Source organism: Priapulus caudatus, unplaced genomic scaffold (genome assembly GCF_000485595.1).
Source record: "Priapulus caudatus unplaced genomic scaffold, Priapulus_caudatus-5.0.1 Scaffold116, whole genome shotgun sequence".
Classification (NCBI taxonomy): Eukaryota; Metazoa; Priapulida; class Priapulimorpha; order Priapulimorphida; family Priapulidae; genus Priapulus; species Priapulus caudatus.
Window position 1 is genome coordinate 177841 of NW_014577177.1, and position 16288 is coordinate 194128.

Below are 16288 nucleotides of genomic sequence, written 5' to 3' on the forward strand. Positions count from 1 at the left end.
ATACATACACACACAGACACACACATATATAGACAAGTCTAAGCAACATGTCATACATTTTTATCCCACATTTCGTGGCCGGCACAGTAACAGTCCTGCTACACTGTCACTGATCACCTTGGATATCTCGCTATACATACTAACCAGAAGAATGTAAAGAGCTGCGGCCCCCAGTTCTGTTGCTGCTCCAATGATGGCCATGGCAAACGACCAGGATAAATGATTGAAGTGAGGATACTGCATCCAATTTCTGTCGTCACCTCGGACAGCGAATATGATGACGCCTATGACCATACACAGACCTGGATAAAAAAGCAGTAGACAGTTAAAATCATACTGGTATCTTCAATTACAATTCAGTTGGAACGAGCTGCAGCTGTTTTTATTCTCTTGAATTATAGATTTCATTTCGCAGTTACTTTAGCTTTGTGTAAATTGGTCGTGGTTATTTAGGAAGTTTCTCAAATAAGGTTGTGTGAAGGGAAGCAAACGAGTTTGGTCTGCAGACGTTTATAATTACTTTATCATGAGTTCGCTTCTGGATCAGCTACCGCAAAACGCGAGTGGCACTACCGATTTATAGTGAGTTTTTCCAGTCAGTAAAAAACGTTCGGACCAGCATAAACCGTTTTGCTGGTCATCAAAGTTTAATAAGCAAAAAATATTTTTTTTAAACCTAAATGGTAATTAATGGCATATTTTCTTCATAAGTTCTTACAGTCAATGAAGAGCACTCGAACCTGCATAACCCGCTTTGCTGGTCATCAAAGTTTAATGAGCAAAAAATGTTATGAAAAAAAAAACTAAATGGTGATTAAAGGAACGTGTTAGACTGACAGCAAAAACACTAATTGATATTCAAGTTCAACGTCTAGTATCATAACAAACTGGACATGAAATACAAAGAGAGGATACCCCTGCAGGGATCGCTGATGTCTTATTAACTATACTCATGTATAGTGTATTTTGTTATAAAATTAATTTGCTAAGGGTTTAAATAAATTGGTATTAAATTACCGACCAGTTCAATCGGTATTTTCGGATCAAATGTAATAGACGTAGACATGTAAAATATTCTTTGATGTAGGAATGTGGCAATGCATATTGAAACAGAGTGATAAAGTAGAAATCTTTTCACATGTCTAACGTTTTCGTGCAGCAACAACGACGTGTATGCTTACTAAATCTATTTATTGTAGCATTCGTTGCTTTGGGTAAAAGCTATGTAGTAACTAGAGCTATCTGTAAACTAGCTCTACCGATGTAACCCTTTCGCTCCTGCTACAGGGACTTGTACACCGGTAGATGATACTAGATCTACCGTGTAAACGTACATGATATTGCCAGAGTGACTCCTTGTAAGAAGTAGAACCTGTCGAGTCTGCGGGCATCGCAGCATTGCAGTATCGTTGCTACCGTCATTCCTGTGGCCAGTAGCACGGTGAGAAAGGAGAAAGTGCAGAAGACTTGCACTGCCTTGAACCAAGCTGAAAGCAACAAGAAAACGTTGTTGTTATTCGCTGGATTTGATTCTAAAAGCGTCGATACGTTCACCCACTATCTACTGATCATGTTTTACCAAACACCGTTTTTCACCGAATGGCTAAGTCTACTTACCAAAATCTAATTGTGTCTTAGGACTTGAAAAAAGAGTTAATTCACCACAGCGTGTAACTACGTGTATCCTAGCTCGCATAGCCTCGTGACCGCACCCTGTGCACATAAGGTCATACCTTTCTAACCTCGTGCCTGCAGAAGCTACTGTCCTGATGTTGTACCGGTAAACCTGTATGATTGATTACATTACACGGCTATATCTCGTGTTGCCGTGTGATATAACCATAGCATCTACTAAACATCTACCCGCGTGTATTACGTCGTGTATTATGGGTGTTATGCATGATACGTCTAACGCCTGTCACATCTCGCTACCTCGCGTGGGAGCCATCTTGAGCCGCCTTCATCACACGCACACTGGTTCGGTCTTGTTATTTTAGCCGTTTTCTCACGCACGTAGCAAATAGCGAGGGTTAGAACGCGTGTAAATAACGTCGGGGTATAATTATACTCACACGGCTCGAGGTATTCTCGTATGATGTACATGTCGCGGTGGAAGATCCATCTGCAGCCGGTGAACACCTTGTCGTACTGGTACTGCGGGTGACGGTAACCGTTGAAGCAAACCTCCCAGAGTCCGATCTTTATGAATTCGTTCGCCGTGCGTTTGTCCTTCTCCACCCAGTTGGGGCTGCAGTAGGCGATCAGGATGAAGAAGCAGGAAGCAAAGACTAGTCCTGTAGCGATGAGCACGAACATGTTCATGGAATTATCCTGTCGTCCCGCCATATCCGTCGGTTTTTCTCCCCCTTAGCTGTATCTCAGAACTTCAGAACGGTCGCGGGTGTTGTCAGGTATAATACGCTCGCCCTTTCGATGCGGAGTTATTCAAAATGGGGGCCGCGTTGCTCGTGGTCGTGGATGCGGCGGAGCATGGAGGCGCGTACCATGTTTGCACCTGGAGGGGTGGGCAGGTTGTTTGTTGTTGTGGCAACCTGTATCGGAGACGAGCGCGCGTCCGCGTTCTAAAACCGGATTTGTGGGAGTAGTTCATCTCGGTACCAGACCGAGTGACAATGCCTCTGCGTTGACCTTTACGTTGATATACGTAAGAGTGAATAAAAACACATTTTTGTCATAAACAATTGTTGTTATACACTTATAATAGGATGATCTCGTGTCCACATTTTTGTAGACGAGGGGGGAACAATTATTTTACTTTTTAGTTTTATTTTATTTTATTATAGTAGTACTGTATATCATATTATTAATTATTAATATATCCCATTTGGTATTTGCACTGTCTATTGTTTATACTGATAGTTTACACGTATTTATGCATATTATATAAATACACGCAATTGTAAAATCATTCTATTTATTTCAATAAAAAGTATGTACACAGCCATGATGACTAAAATTACATCATAGTCAAGTAGGCTCGATTAGAAAATACAGCAATAATCGCGAGATCCAATTGTTGGACGTTTATCTGATAAAAAGAGGTACAGAACTATGATATACAAACTGGTAGAGACAGATCCATACATATATCGATTTGTGAGCTAGCTACAATTCATTTGCTGTTCAATGAGCATTCAAGTATGGATTCATAGATTCTACTAATGCCTCCTGGCTGATAACTGTTAACCAATTGCTATTGTCATTAGCCTATTGACGTTAGCCAATTGCTATAGTCATTAGTTGATTATCTGTCTTAATTCCCGTCGAATTAATTAGCTTCCCTTGATTTTAGTCATAGTACGAACTACGAAGATTTGGGTGTTGCGGACACATATACCTTCCCCTCGCTACAAAGAACACGTTTGCACTTCATCTGCACTGCTTGCAGTGCCAACGGAATGTACTATAGTCGTTCTCAGCAATATAACGACCAGAATAAATGACTGGTACTACTACCCGACGGACAATACTTTTCTTTTCTCACATTTGAAAGTGAGATGAGACTTTGATAACATTTATGTGACAGCCCCGTTTCATATATGAGATTATAGTTTCGTCAGAATTGTGAAGTTGAATTTCCCCGATCAAAATATTTTTTGCAAAGGCACAAGGATGTTATAGTATGAGAAATTACGTGTTACAGCGCTTCCTAGGATGTAGTACATGCAATATGGTGATAATTATCTGACATAGATCATAGTGTTATATTAGCAACGAATCCTAGTGCTTTATTGCAAGTGTTGGGCGGTCCATGATTTTACGTAAACTTCGTAACGATAGCAAGTTGTTTAGGCTGCACCTCCTCGGGCTTCCCCCAAAAGATTTCTCTTTCACTATTCAGCATTTCATGGGAAAGTTTTTGTAGAATATAACATATATTATTGGAGAAGGTTTGCTTTTTATTTGCAACATATATGTCACAGCTGTAACAGTAATAAACATCTGCTAGTTAAATAACTAACCAACCAATAAGAAATGTTTTAAGAGTAATTAACCTATCTGTGCAGTGTGCTGCATTCATGGTAATGATCAAGTTCAAACAAACTGAAAAGCATTCATAGTATATGTACACATATTGCATACTCTATTTAGAAATCCTCATTCAAGGAAATGCACGAATGACAAAATGCAAATAAAATATAATAATGCACAATATATAGGCATTTAAAAATTGCAACAGTTACCGTACACCTCTCAAGCCACAACACAAGTTCTAAAATGTGAGTATGTGTCTCTCTGTACATTACGAGTATTATAGAACCATCTACGTGTACAACACGATTACGTTCACATGTTACACGTATAAAAAGATCTTTCTTTCTTGTATAAAATTATTCAATAAATGCGTGTAAAAATGTGGGTCGATATGTCGGAGCTAAGCACGGGCATCCTGGTGAGTACTGACCAAGTAGCCATCGTGTATGCTCATCTCCCTATGTTTTTTCCCCCACTTGTTCAACAGTGTATGTACAAATGCATTCACATGAGTATGTGTACGATTAATGAATTAATTGGCTTCGGTCGGGAAACCTCGGCCATGGCTGGAATGTGATGTGTTTTGCTCCGAGACTTTTACAGTTTCAAAATCAGTTGTGATCCTGATGCGACTGAATGTTTTCTGCTAGAGGCACGTACCTGTGTGGGCTATACTTCACTTTATATTGCTTACTATTCCCCCCAGTTTTAGGCTAGTTTCCTCACTAACAGCTACGCACATGCATGCACTGTTAGGCGTCGTGTGTATAAACACAGCAATAAGTCTCTGTGCTGTCTACTTTTATGCGGACTTGAAACTGGTAGTCTAATATCGGGGTACGTGTGGCATACTCTAAAAAAGACGATGACCCTATGCAACACCTATTCTATGTGCAGCATATAGGTCATCGTGACGTATCACATTTACACGTGCCGCCCCCTGCTACGCCATTGTTGATCTGGACACGAACACAGCCCCCACGAACAGTGACACTAGCAGCAGCATCCTCTACTACAGCCCTCCTGAAGCCCCCTGTTGAATCGTGACGACGTGCAGTGACCGTCTATACCGTGTCCTCCTTCGAAGCAGACTTTGTGATTGTGTGGGGGTAGCCGGGTCCTGGTGGCTGGGTTCGAGTTGGCTGGGGTTGCAACTGCGGCTGCTTTGTGGGGTACTGGCCGCGGGCAGGCGGAGCCTGGTGCACGCCATTCGGGGGTCTCTGCATCCTCTCACTTCTCATATTGTGTTCTCTGTTGTTTCTCATTGCCTGCCGAGAAATAACGAGTAGAAACAATCAACAGGGTATCAGGGCCGTAGCTACCATTAGGCAATAGGAGGCAAATGCCTCCTACAAAATTTCTTCAAATAAAAATTAAGCAGGCCCCATACCCCACGCGCCTCGCCCCCTCGTTTCGCTCCTTTTTCTTTAACTCACAACATTTGCCTCCTACAAAATTTACCTCTGGCTACGGCCCTGCAGGGAATATGAGAAGGACAATAAGAAGAAGCAGAAGCAGAAGTCTATTGCACTGCATTTGTTGCATGCGTGCATTGTAACCAGCTTGCTAACTTACATTATATTGTAGCAACCTATGCAGCTTCTGTGTCAAGTGCAAATGTTTACTGAGCCACGCAAGACGGTGGTTTAATTTGATTCCTTAGATGACGACTGCTGTTGAAAGTCGGACATTTATCAGGTCGTACAACTAGGCGCTTTATTCCATGGAAGTTACGGCTGGATATATGACACCTAACTCCGTGTCACGCACATGTACTCTTCTCACGTGTTTTTCTTTGCATTTTTGCTTACGTTAGGTTTGTTAATTGCAAACGAGATGGTTTTGAAAGATGGTCTTGAAAGATGGTTTGGTTGGTTGGAGATGGTTTTGAAAGATGGTTTTGAGATGGTTTTCACACTGTGCGCGTTAATCCGATCCCTCTCAGAGCTCAGTGTGTGGGGGGTGGATGCAAGCACTAATCATGCTCACCGGAATATACTCACCAGAGTTAATTATACTATGAATAATTAATTAATTAATTTAATTACTAAGAATTATTATTTTATTTAATTACTAATAATTGTTACTTCATTTAATTATTAATAACTAATTATCATATAATTAGTAAAATAGTCAAGTTGTTTATGCTATAACTGTCAGTGTGCATCGATGTTTTGAAATCTAATATGTTAAAATTTTTAAGAATTATTATTTTATTTAATTACTAATAATTGTTACTTCATTTAATTATTAATAACTAATTATCATATAATTAGTACCAGAGTTAATTATACACACCAGAGTTCCAAAGAAGAGAGCGGCGGCAAACTCTGCCATGGTTCCCGTGACGGCGAAGGCAAACGACCATGAGTAGTGGTTGAAGTGCGGGCTCGGCATCCAGTCTCTGTCGTCGCCGCGCACGGCGAAGATGATGACAGCGATTCCATTGCAAAAACCTGAGTCAAGCGGTTGATCAAGATTAGCGTACGCTGTGCACGTTAACGTGAACAGTTTATCTGTTCTTGTCTATCTGTTCTCGTTGTAAATTCGCATTCATGAGAGTTTTTAGCATGCCACGTTATTCTACCAGAGAGAGGGTGCAGGGCACGTAAGTGAGCGAGAGAGGAGAGAGTGCAGGAGGGAGAGCAGGAAGGGGAAGAGACCGAGACAGAGAGAGAGAGAGAGAAAGAGAGATATGTAGGTTGGAATTGAGGGGGTTGAGTACAGTAAGAGGGAAAAGTGAGAGAGGTAGAGATTGAATGTATGAATTAGAGTGGTATGGAGTAAGAGACTCATCATCAAGAGTGATTGGGGGTCAAATACAGCGGTTGGGGGCGACCGTGAGGGGCAGGGGAGTAGAGCAAATAACCAGATGCCAAATTCAGATTCAGCAATTGAATGTGAATGCAACGTGAATGACACTATCAGGGTGGCAGCCTGGGCTAGATGCAGCAGCAGTAAGCTAGCTTATGTGATGGTACTTACATGACACTATCAGGGATGTGCAGCCTGGGCCAGTATGCCAGCAGCCAGTAGCTAACCTATGGTGTTACTTACATGACCTAGGCCAGGGATACAGCCTGGGCTAGATGCAGCAGCAGTAGCTAGCTATGTGGTGAGTACTTACATGAGACACTATCAGCGTGGCAGCCTGCGGCTAGATGCCGCAGCAAAAAAGTAGCTAGCCGTATGGCGTGGTACTTACATGACACTCATCAGCGTAGGCAGCCTGGAGCTAGCATGCAGCCAGCCAGTAGCTTAGCCTATGTGGTCGTGATACTGTACATGACACTATCAGGGTGCGGTAGCCTAGGCTAGATGCAGCAGCACGTAGCTAGCTATGTGGCTGTACTTAATCGACACTATCAGGGTAGCAGCCTGGCATAGAGCGAGCCAGCAGTAGCTAGCTATGTGGTGGTACTTACATGACACTTCAGGGTCGGTAGCCTGGGCTAGATGCAGCAGCAGTAGGTAGCTATGTGGTGGACTTACATGACACTATCAGCGGGTTAGCAGCCTGGGCTAGAGTGCAGCAGCAGCTAGCAAGCTATGTTGGTCCGCCGTACTTACATGACAGACTATCAGGTGGCTTAAGCCTGCGCCTAGTGCAGCCAGCACCGTAGCGTAGCTATGTGGTGGATACTAACATGACACTATCAGGGTAGCAAGCCTGCGGCTAGATGCAGCAGCAGTTAGTAGCTATGTGGTGGTACATTACATGACACTATCAGCGGTAGCAGCCTGCACTAGATGCAGCACGAGCTAGCCTAATTGGTGGTACTTACATGACAGTATTTTTTTTCCGGGTGCAGCCTGCATAGATGGCAGCCAGCAGTAGTAGCCTATGTGGTGTACTTACATGACACTATCAGGGTAGCACGCCTGGGCTAGATGGCAGCAGCAGCGATAACTAGCTAGTGTGGTGGTTACTTACAGACACTATCAGGGGTAGCAGCTGGGCTAGATGCGCAGCCAGTAGCCAGCTAGAGGTGGGTACTTACATGACACTATCAGGTGTGGTAGCCTCGCGGCTAGATGCCCAGCAGCAGTAGCTCAGCTATGTAGGTGGTACTTACATGCGACTATCAGCTGGTAGGCAGCCTGGACCTGAGATGCAGCAGCAGTAGCTAGCTATGTGGTGGACTTAACATGACACTATCAGGGTGGTAGCCGGGCTAGATGCAGCGCAGTAGCTAGTATGTGGTATACTTACATGACACTATCAGGGTAGCAGCCATGGCCTAGATGCAGCAGCGCAGTAGCTAGCTAATGTGGTAGGTCTTACTGACACTATCAGTCCGTGAGCAGGCCTGCCACTAGATGCAGCAGCCAGTAACTAGCTATTAGGTCGGTACTTACATGACCACTATCAGGGTGGCAGCCGCCACTAGATGCAGCAGCAGTAGTTGGCGCCCGCCGCCACATCTGCAGATGAAAGGACGCATAGACACGCTGCTGCCTGTGACGGTGGAGTGCAAGCAACTAGCAGAACGTCTGAACGGTACAAACCACGCTGAAACATTAGATTGTACGTATATACATAGGCTGAACATAGAATTTGTACGGTATATATCATACGCCTGAAACATAGATTGTACCGTCATATACATAGGGCTGAAAATTACTTGACATATATTACATACGCTGACAACATACCGAATGAAAGAAAAGCTGAACGAAGATATGAGATTTGAACAAAAATTCATCGTATGAACACTTTTATAGCGATAGATATTTTACTGGACATTATTATTGCTGTGTAATGTCTGGTTTTGGCCGTTTGTTGTGCGGCCTCTCACTACGGCGTTATATGAAACATACATCTGTTACATAATACATACGCTGAAACATACATTGTACATATTCATACATACGCCCCTGAAACATGACATTGACAGAATATACATAACAGTTTAGCGCCTGAAACATACATTGTACATATATACATACGCTGAAACATATTATATAATTTGTTTATGTGTGTGTGTGTGCGTGCGTGCGTGCGTGCGTGCGTGCGTGCGTGCGTGCGTGCGTGTGTGTGTGTGTGCATGTGCGTGTGTATGTACTGGTTGAGCCATGCTGGTTTGAGGCTAGCTCTACCCGTGTAGCCCCTTAGACATATATAGAGCTAGTTTAGGGCGTGCTGAAACATATATGTGTAGGTGTGGGTTGAGCCATGCTGGTTTGAGGCTAGCTCTACCGGTGTAGCTGCTTTGCTCCTGCTACAGGACTGGGGGTGAAGGGGCTACACGGGTAGAGCTAGTTTGAGGCATGCAGAAACACATGTAAAGTTAAGTTAAATAACACTACTATGACATACAAAGTCTAATGTACCATGGTCCGTTTTAGCATGCAAGGTCCTTTGTAACATGTGTGTAGGCTATGATCAGAATAATGAAGTTATTCAATTTGAAACGTAACGGTGTTGGAAACTGATGAAAAATTATTAGTACGTTCATATACGTGAATATCGCCCAGTTAGTAAATGACCGTGTAGATAGATTTTTTGTGATTGATCATGAATCTATTACAATTCATAATAATTTAAAAAGTTTCCCTTGTCTCGTTCTATCCCTCTCACTCTATAATTTCCCCTCTCTCTGTGTATTGTGTATTAATTAGCAATATAAAATAAAAGGAAAACAAACATTCGATCGGCACGTTTTATCACATAGGGGTAGACGTAGACACTGCAGCATCGGCAACGGTGAGTTTACAACGTGAAATCGTGCAACTGAATTAAAAATTGCACGGAATTGTGGCATCCATTTTTGTTCTGGCCTTTCCTCTTCCTCACTGCGTTCCGTAAAAATAGATCTACGAACGTAGCGAAGTTAAAACTGACGCTTTGGGTATTATTAACTCATCAAAAAATATACTAACACGTAGATATACATATGTAGTTCCCGAGCCGTTAACAGATGCAGACGTGACCAATCTGTATAGCCGCTCCCTGTTACGCGTTGCCCTGATTACTCACTACCCACCTAGCGTGTGTGTGTGTGTGACCCGATGCCGTGTGTGTATGTCACTCACCTGGCTCTATGTACTCCCGTATGATCTTCATGTCGCGATGGAAGATCCATCTGCAGCCGGTGAACACTCGATCGTACTGGTACTTCGGGTGACGGTAACCGTTGAAGCACACCTCCCAGAGTCCGATCTTCGTAAACTCGTTTGGTATGCGCTTGTCCTTCTCCAGCCAGTTCGGGCTGCAGAAGGCAATGACGATGAGCACGCAGGCTATGAACACCATCGCAATGCCAAACAGCAGCAGCATCGGCAGTGGTCGCTCGTTTCGCGGAGCCATGTTGTGTCGATGGTGGATGACAAGGTAGTGCACGTAGGCTGTGCGGGAGAGAGAGAGATGCAGAGAGGTTAACTCGAGCTTCTCTGAGGTCGGGGAGATGTGGATGGTAGTGACTAACTGTAGGTGAGATTTGAATGGAGAGTGGGTGGGTAGCCGGGAAGGCACAAAGCGTTTTCACGTACAGGATCACTCGCGTAGCTGGTTGTGTCGTGTGCTAGCATCGCATACTGCCTGTGCAGCGGAGCCTGACAGACGAGTCCATTATTCTCACCTGCAGGGGTGTTTATTATGAGCGGATGTGCGGGCGGTACTGATGCAGCAGCAGTTTAGGATGAGGATGATATTTTGTTTGTCTCAAGAGGAGGATGTAAGGAAAAACACGTGCCGGTTTCTATATTCTTGATATCCAGTATGGTCTATATCGGGCAGGGCCGTAGTGGCGGCCACGGCAGCACGGCACTGCCGTGGCACTATTTTGAAAAAAAAATTCGGCAGGGAACCAAGGAGCAACATATACCAAGGAGATGAAACCCGGAGGGGGGGGGGCACTCACCCCACATTATGGTAGGTATGTGCCACTGCAAAGTCAAAAATGGGGGGGGGGGGGCTCTGGAACTAACTCAGACCTAAAAATGGGGGTCTCTGGAACTAATGTTTGTTGAATGTGGTATGCTCTGGAATTGGCTATGTTCGAAAATGGGGGTCTCCGGAACTAGGATTTCGTTGAAATTCAATGCTATGACACTGGACACGTTTAAAAGACAGTCCGGAACTGTGGGGGAACAGTGATTTGCTTTAAAATCTATGCTGTAGTGTAACGCGTACACATACGTTACGCGTTTCTACATCAACGATCATTCCAACGTTACAGTAGCACTTGAACAAATAATTGTTGTATTATGTAGAGGAGAAAAAACATGACCCGGAGCGGCGCGGATCTGACCACTATTCACACATTATCGGGTAGGTATATCCGGGTATACCTGGGGCAAACCATCCGGGGGCGTGCTTCCGGCCGTACCTGGGTCAATTTCCGGAATCACGGAGTCTAGTTGGAGTACCTGGCAGTCTCTTGAATTGCGAGGAGTTTCGCGTTATTGGCTACGATCACCAATTCGAAGCAGTTACATACTCCCTTTTTTCTTCGCTTGATCGTGAGAGGTCAGGGTGAAATGGTGAATCCATTTTTCCCCTCCGACTGTCCTAACCAGTACAGAACTCACGGCACCAATGTAGAACTTCGCTGTGTGTCGTCTCTCGTTCGCGTAGTCTCGCTTGGAGTGTCTTTCGACGATATCCTTCTGAATTTGACATATGGCGGCCGTCATTTCCCGTCGATCGTTGCCAGTGACACAGATGGAATCGCACGCTTCATTTCCCTATTGTTTCAGAGCATGGACGGAGATATTCCGGTAGATGAAGTGGGGTTGTGGCCTCGATTACCGCGCGAAGAAATGTAGAGCTCAGATAGTATCCAGGCTATTGCCCCCAACTCTAATGGCCTTCATGGTGCGGTTCTCACTTAAAGCTTCGGCTTCACCATTAGCCTTCTGGATGTAGTGGCAGTTACCTTCCTGTTGGTGGAATCCTGAGATTCCGGCGCTATTCTCGGAAGTCGCTGCGATTGAACGGAGGTCCATTATCCCGTGGCGAATTTCACTGTAGGAAACACCGACATGGGCTGCAAATATCCTGTCCAAATCGAGGAAATACAGCAGAGCAGATTGTACATATGTAGTACGTCGACTTCGGGGATATCTCGAGTGCGATCGTCGATCACACCATGAGATCACCGCGTTAGTAACGGCACAAAATCCATTACTGAGTCGCTCCCACTTGTTGAGTGGACGTTGTGTCATCAGTTAGGAGCGTTCGCGATGTTTGCTTGGCCTGTTTATTAAGCTGGCCATAGCAAACAGTTCTCAACTCAGCGTGCTCCGACCAGGATTGTCCATTCCTGAGAACCAGGTCTTCATACGAGAAGTTGCTTAGTTTTTGGCCATTCTTATGACCGAAATTTTGCGAGTTTTACACATTTCATGTTTTAGCGATTCTGGACCAAACGATCTTTGTGCCACGTAGCAGTATTCCATCTTCGAACACGATAAGTTCAGTACATGAGTGATAGTGCGCTTGGCAACTTTATCGTCCTTCAACAATTGCTCGAACCACCCGACCTTCCTGAGAGCTCTGTCACACCACTCACATGAGCGATCAGCTGCCGTGCGACTCCACAAATTTCCGTGTCGCCGATATTAGCTCGAGGAAGTGAAATCTATCCAGACATCAAAGTTCACATGGAGCTCAGAATTCGAGTCGATGTCCACGGTTCTGATTGATGCTTTGGTGCAGCGCGGGAGTCTGTGTCGGACATGTAATCCGCCGGATTGTTAACTCCTGAGAATAGGTCACAGTGATGTTGTAATTCCTGTAAAGCTTCCATGAGCCAACTTCTATACGGGGCGTGGTGCAGGTTCCGAGTTCTCTGTTCATGTAGCATTATGGTCACGAGTGCTTTTGATCACTGCGGACTACCTTCATCATGCCCGCATACCCTATAGATAGATCCTGAAGTGGTTGCTAATGCCCAGTTACGATAGCCAACGGCCTCACGTTCAGTCTGGTGAGTAGCGGGACTTTCCACCGGTGACATTAGGCTTCGGCTAGCAATACGAGATCACACGATTATCCTGAGTTGAGATAGCAGCCTATTCAACCGGGACTGGCATCCACAAGGAGTATTTGTGTCTTTCGCTGCGATCAAAATAGCCATTACCTCCTGTCTCATGATTAAAGTCCTCAGTTGGTATCGGAACGACAATTGTTGGCAGCCTTTACCGCATATCCAGGCTTGATCTTTACGTATGTCAAACATGCGGAGCGGCTCGCGGCGACTGTCAGCAAGATTAGGAATGAAACGCGACATACTAGTAATCCCATACCATGAACGAGAGTGTCCGCTACAATCTGCAGCTGACTTCTGCGCTGGACTCGATCATTGTTGCTACCTTCTTTTGGGGATCTGCCGTCATCTCGGCATGCGAATATGGAAACGAAGAATTCCATCTCTGGTTTTCGCCAACCTGACATCTTATTCCTATTTAATGTGGATTGTTCGATTTCAGGTTATCCAGTAACAGCTTTGAGAATCATATTTGCTCTTTCTTCAGTAAATTTCATGCGAATTGATATGTGTGACGCCTGGCGCACTCCCTGTCCCAGTACCCTCGAGATATGCCGTTCTGGAAAATCTCACTGTCGACGCTAATACCGAAGTTTAAACGTTTATACTGCCGGAGACCCAACGTGAGTGCTGAACGTTGCTCAGATGGCGTGAATCGCGGGTGGAGTTTTCCAGCTGATGGTACCCTGATTTAGCGTCGCAGGCTTCCGAGAATTATCCTGGAACCGCTTTCGTCAAGCGGATGATTTCTGTGATCGTTGGTGTGATATGGTTTGTGCTCGTTTCACGTGATAGAATGGCTTTGTTCACCACCTCATATCCACACACAACCATGATAGTCCTCAGGTAGCCTTGGGAACACACACAACAGGACGATACCCAGAGTGTTTTGGGACCAGATAATCGTGCCTCAATGATATCACTACTCTTCTCCAACCAGTTCCACTTCCTGAGCCTATCTTCTTCCTCAGGAGAGTATGTCCCTCGCTATGAGGCTGTGCACAGGCATAGCAGTTACTGATCCACATTGTAACCTAACTGATAGTTTTTCAGCTTTTCCCACACCTACTGAACAGATTCATTCATATTCCACGAGAAGCGAACTTGAAGTGAACTTGAGGTCGTCTGAGCGCTGATGTCACGCGTGGGTCACCGATTCATCGTGGAGAATGCCAAGTGCTCGGCAGTCTGCCCGACTCAGCAAATGCTGTTTGAAATCGCCATCGACCACGTAGATGTCGCTTGGCCTGTTCGTTCCCCAACGACATTCGACTTTTGAACTCTTCTGTCATGGGCAAAGTGTTCATACGACATATATGGGGCAGCAGTTTGACTCACTAGGGTTCAGACATGCTCTTGTCAAAAACCTGACAAAGTTTTTTCACTAATGATATTCCTGCGGACATTCACTAGAATCTATCACCATGGTGATCTTCTGACTAGTCTATCCCAGCGTGATCTCGGGTGTGCGGCGGACGTCCATCATTTTTCTTTTAGCGAGTAGATTTCGGTCATCTGAGCTATGTTTCTTGTATGTGCGACACTTTCTTTAGTGGGGAATTTTCCGAAGCTCCTCAACTTGGCTTGGGTATGGCTTGAATTTGATTGTCTTGGGAGTGGCACACCTTTCGCAACAAGGTCCGATTTTACCACGAACTGAACAGGTTTAGTCGCCGGCGGACATGGTTGATGAATGGGATATTCGCTCCGCAGAAACCAGCATATGTCTCGCCGACTGTGTCTTTCTTGGCGGAGTTTTGCAGCGGAGTTCTCGGTGCGCGATTCTGGAGTGTTGACTGTTGGTGGCTTTACGTACGATAACTTCCCTTAGCGCACGAATTATCCGACTCTGCATCGAAAGTTCATGGCGCCTGGCTTCTTCTAACAACACGCCAGCGAGCGGCAGTTTGTCACGCCGAGGATTTGTTTTCTTGCCTCTTATACTGAACGTGACGCCGACGTGGTACCACAGACAAGCTTGAAGTCGGACCTCCTTACCTTGTCATGGTAAGTCACAAGTTTGCTCTGTAGTTAGGCCCGTGTGGAACGCTCGAATTGTCTCCTCTGGCACATGTTCAAATCTTCCGAAACTCCTGTTCACTGTTTGTCAGTGTTTTTACGCGGCTCCATGTACGTTGTTCAGGCGCGTTTACGGCCTGCTTGTACAACATCAATCTGCCTCATTGCCGCAATCAATTCAACGTATTCAAACGTATCTGTGTACATGTTCCCTGCGCATAGTCAGTAGGCAGAGCCTTCATTCACCCTTTATCAGTTCAACATTCATCCCTGTCATCAGGTTCTCGAAACCCCTCAGCCATTTCCTCCAGCGTAGGGCCTGGGTTGACGGATCTCCATACAGTTCAAACGCAACATACGTGGGTAGACTTTGAGCCATGATTCAGAGATTTTTTCCTAAAAGTTTTTTTTTTCCCCTAAAAGTTCCTCAATAATTTGAATAAATACCGAGTCAGAGTCTATGCAATGACGGAGCCGTGATCACGAGAAATCCAGATCTATGAGCAGAATATCGCCGCAGAACTTTCGATTATAACTCCTTTATCTTCAGCGTGATCTTCTTGAATTATTGTCCAGAGCAGACTACGGCTCTTCATAGAACAAATATATCCACTTTTCTCGTCGCCATTGTAATGTTTGCATGTTTTCTATGGGTTTCTTGGAGTGATAGAGAACACGACTGCTTTAGATTCATGCTGTTTTATTGACTGTTTTAAACCTGGTTATCAGTCTTGCTACTAATCTCTAATATAGACCGCATGGGGCAGCACCTGACGGCTGTGGTTATTTATAGTTCAGGGCATGGTTCACTATATTACATATACAAACTACTTATACTACAATTTTTTTTAAATAATGTTTTATTTAGTTATCATACTCATAATATAATATTTTAGATACTTTATATACTTATAGTCAAACATCAGCTTTAGCTACATTCCTTCTGTTTTATCAATTTTCAAATTGACCTTTAAAATGATCAGGAATTTGGCTTAGCTTTCGAAACATAGCCTGAAAATTGCAGGAAATGCCCATTTCAGAGCTCTACTTTTCAAAATTTCTGGGGGGGGGTACTTCCCAGACCCCGCATCGGCCTACATATTTCTGCAGTTGGCAGCTTTTTTGGCTCTTCCCGAGGCCACGAAATTAGTCTTTAATTAACTCCTGCTCTATATGTATGTGCTGTATATATATATATATGTGGTGTGTGTGTGTATGTTATATATCATTGTAGTATTTATATATATGTATATAGTAATTTCAGGCAATATAGGAGCATC

At 44.4% G+C, this 16288-nt stretch overlaps 3 protein-coding genes across 4 annotated transcripts in view; 1 reads left to right on the forward strand and 2 right to left on the reverse strand.

The window, feature by feature from the left end:
* LOC106805534 overlaps positions 1-2465 on the reverse strand; it is a 4572-nt gene extending 2107 nt beyond the window's left edge. The window contains exons 1-3 of the mRNA XM_014807167.1: positions 2073-2465; positions 1335-1487; positions 145-302 (exon numbers count right to left, since the gene is read on the reverse strand). Coding sequence (XP_014662653.1) covers positions 145-302; positions 1335-1487; positions 2073-2346 — 585 coding nt within the window. The 5' untranslated portion in view covers positions 2347-2465. The remainder of the gene's footprint in view (positions 1-144; positions 303-1334; positions 1488-2072) is intronic.
* The window catches only part of LOC106805533 (pseudouridine-metabolizing bifunctional protein C1861.05-like), a 39029-nt gene that overhangs the window by 14553 nt on the left and 8188 nt on the right, over positions 1-16288 (forward strand). The gene's annotated exons all lie outside the window — the stretch shown is intronic.
* Positions 3724-7755, reverse strand: LOC106805535. Its single transcript, XM_014807168.1, has 3 exons — positions 7715-7755; positions 6295-6452; positions 3724-5264 (listed from the first exon to the last, which is right to left on the reverse strand). The coding sequence occupies exons 2-3, from the start codon at positions 6391-6393 to the stop codon at positions 5061-5063; spliced, it is 303 nt and encodes a 100-aa protein (XP_014662654.1). The 5' UTR covers positions 6394-6452; positions 7715-7755; the 3' UTR covers positions 3724-5060.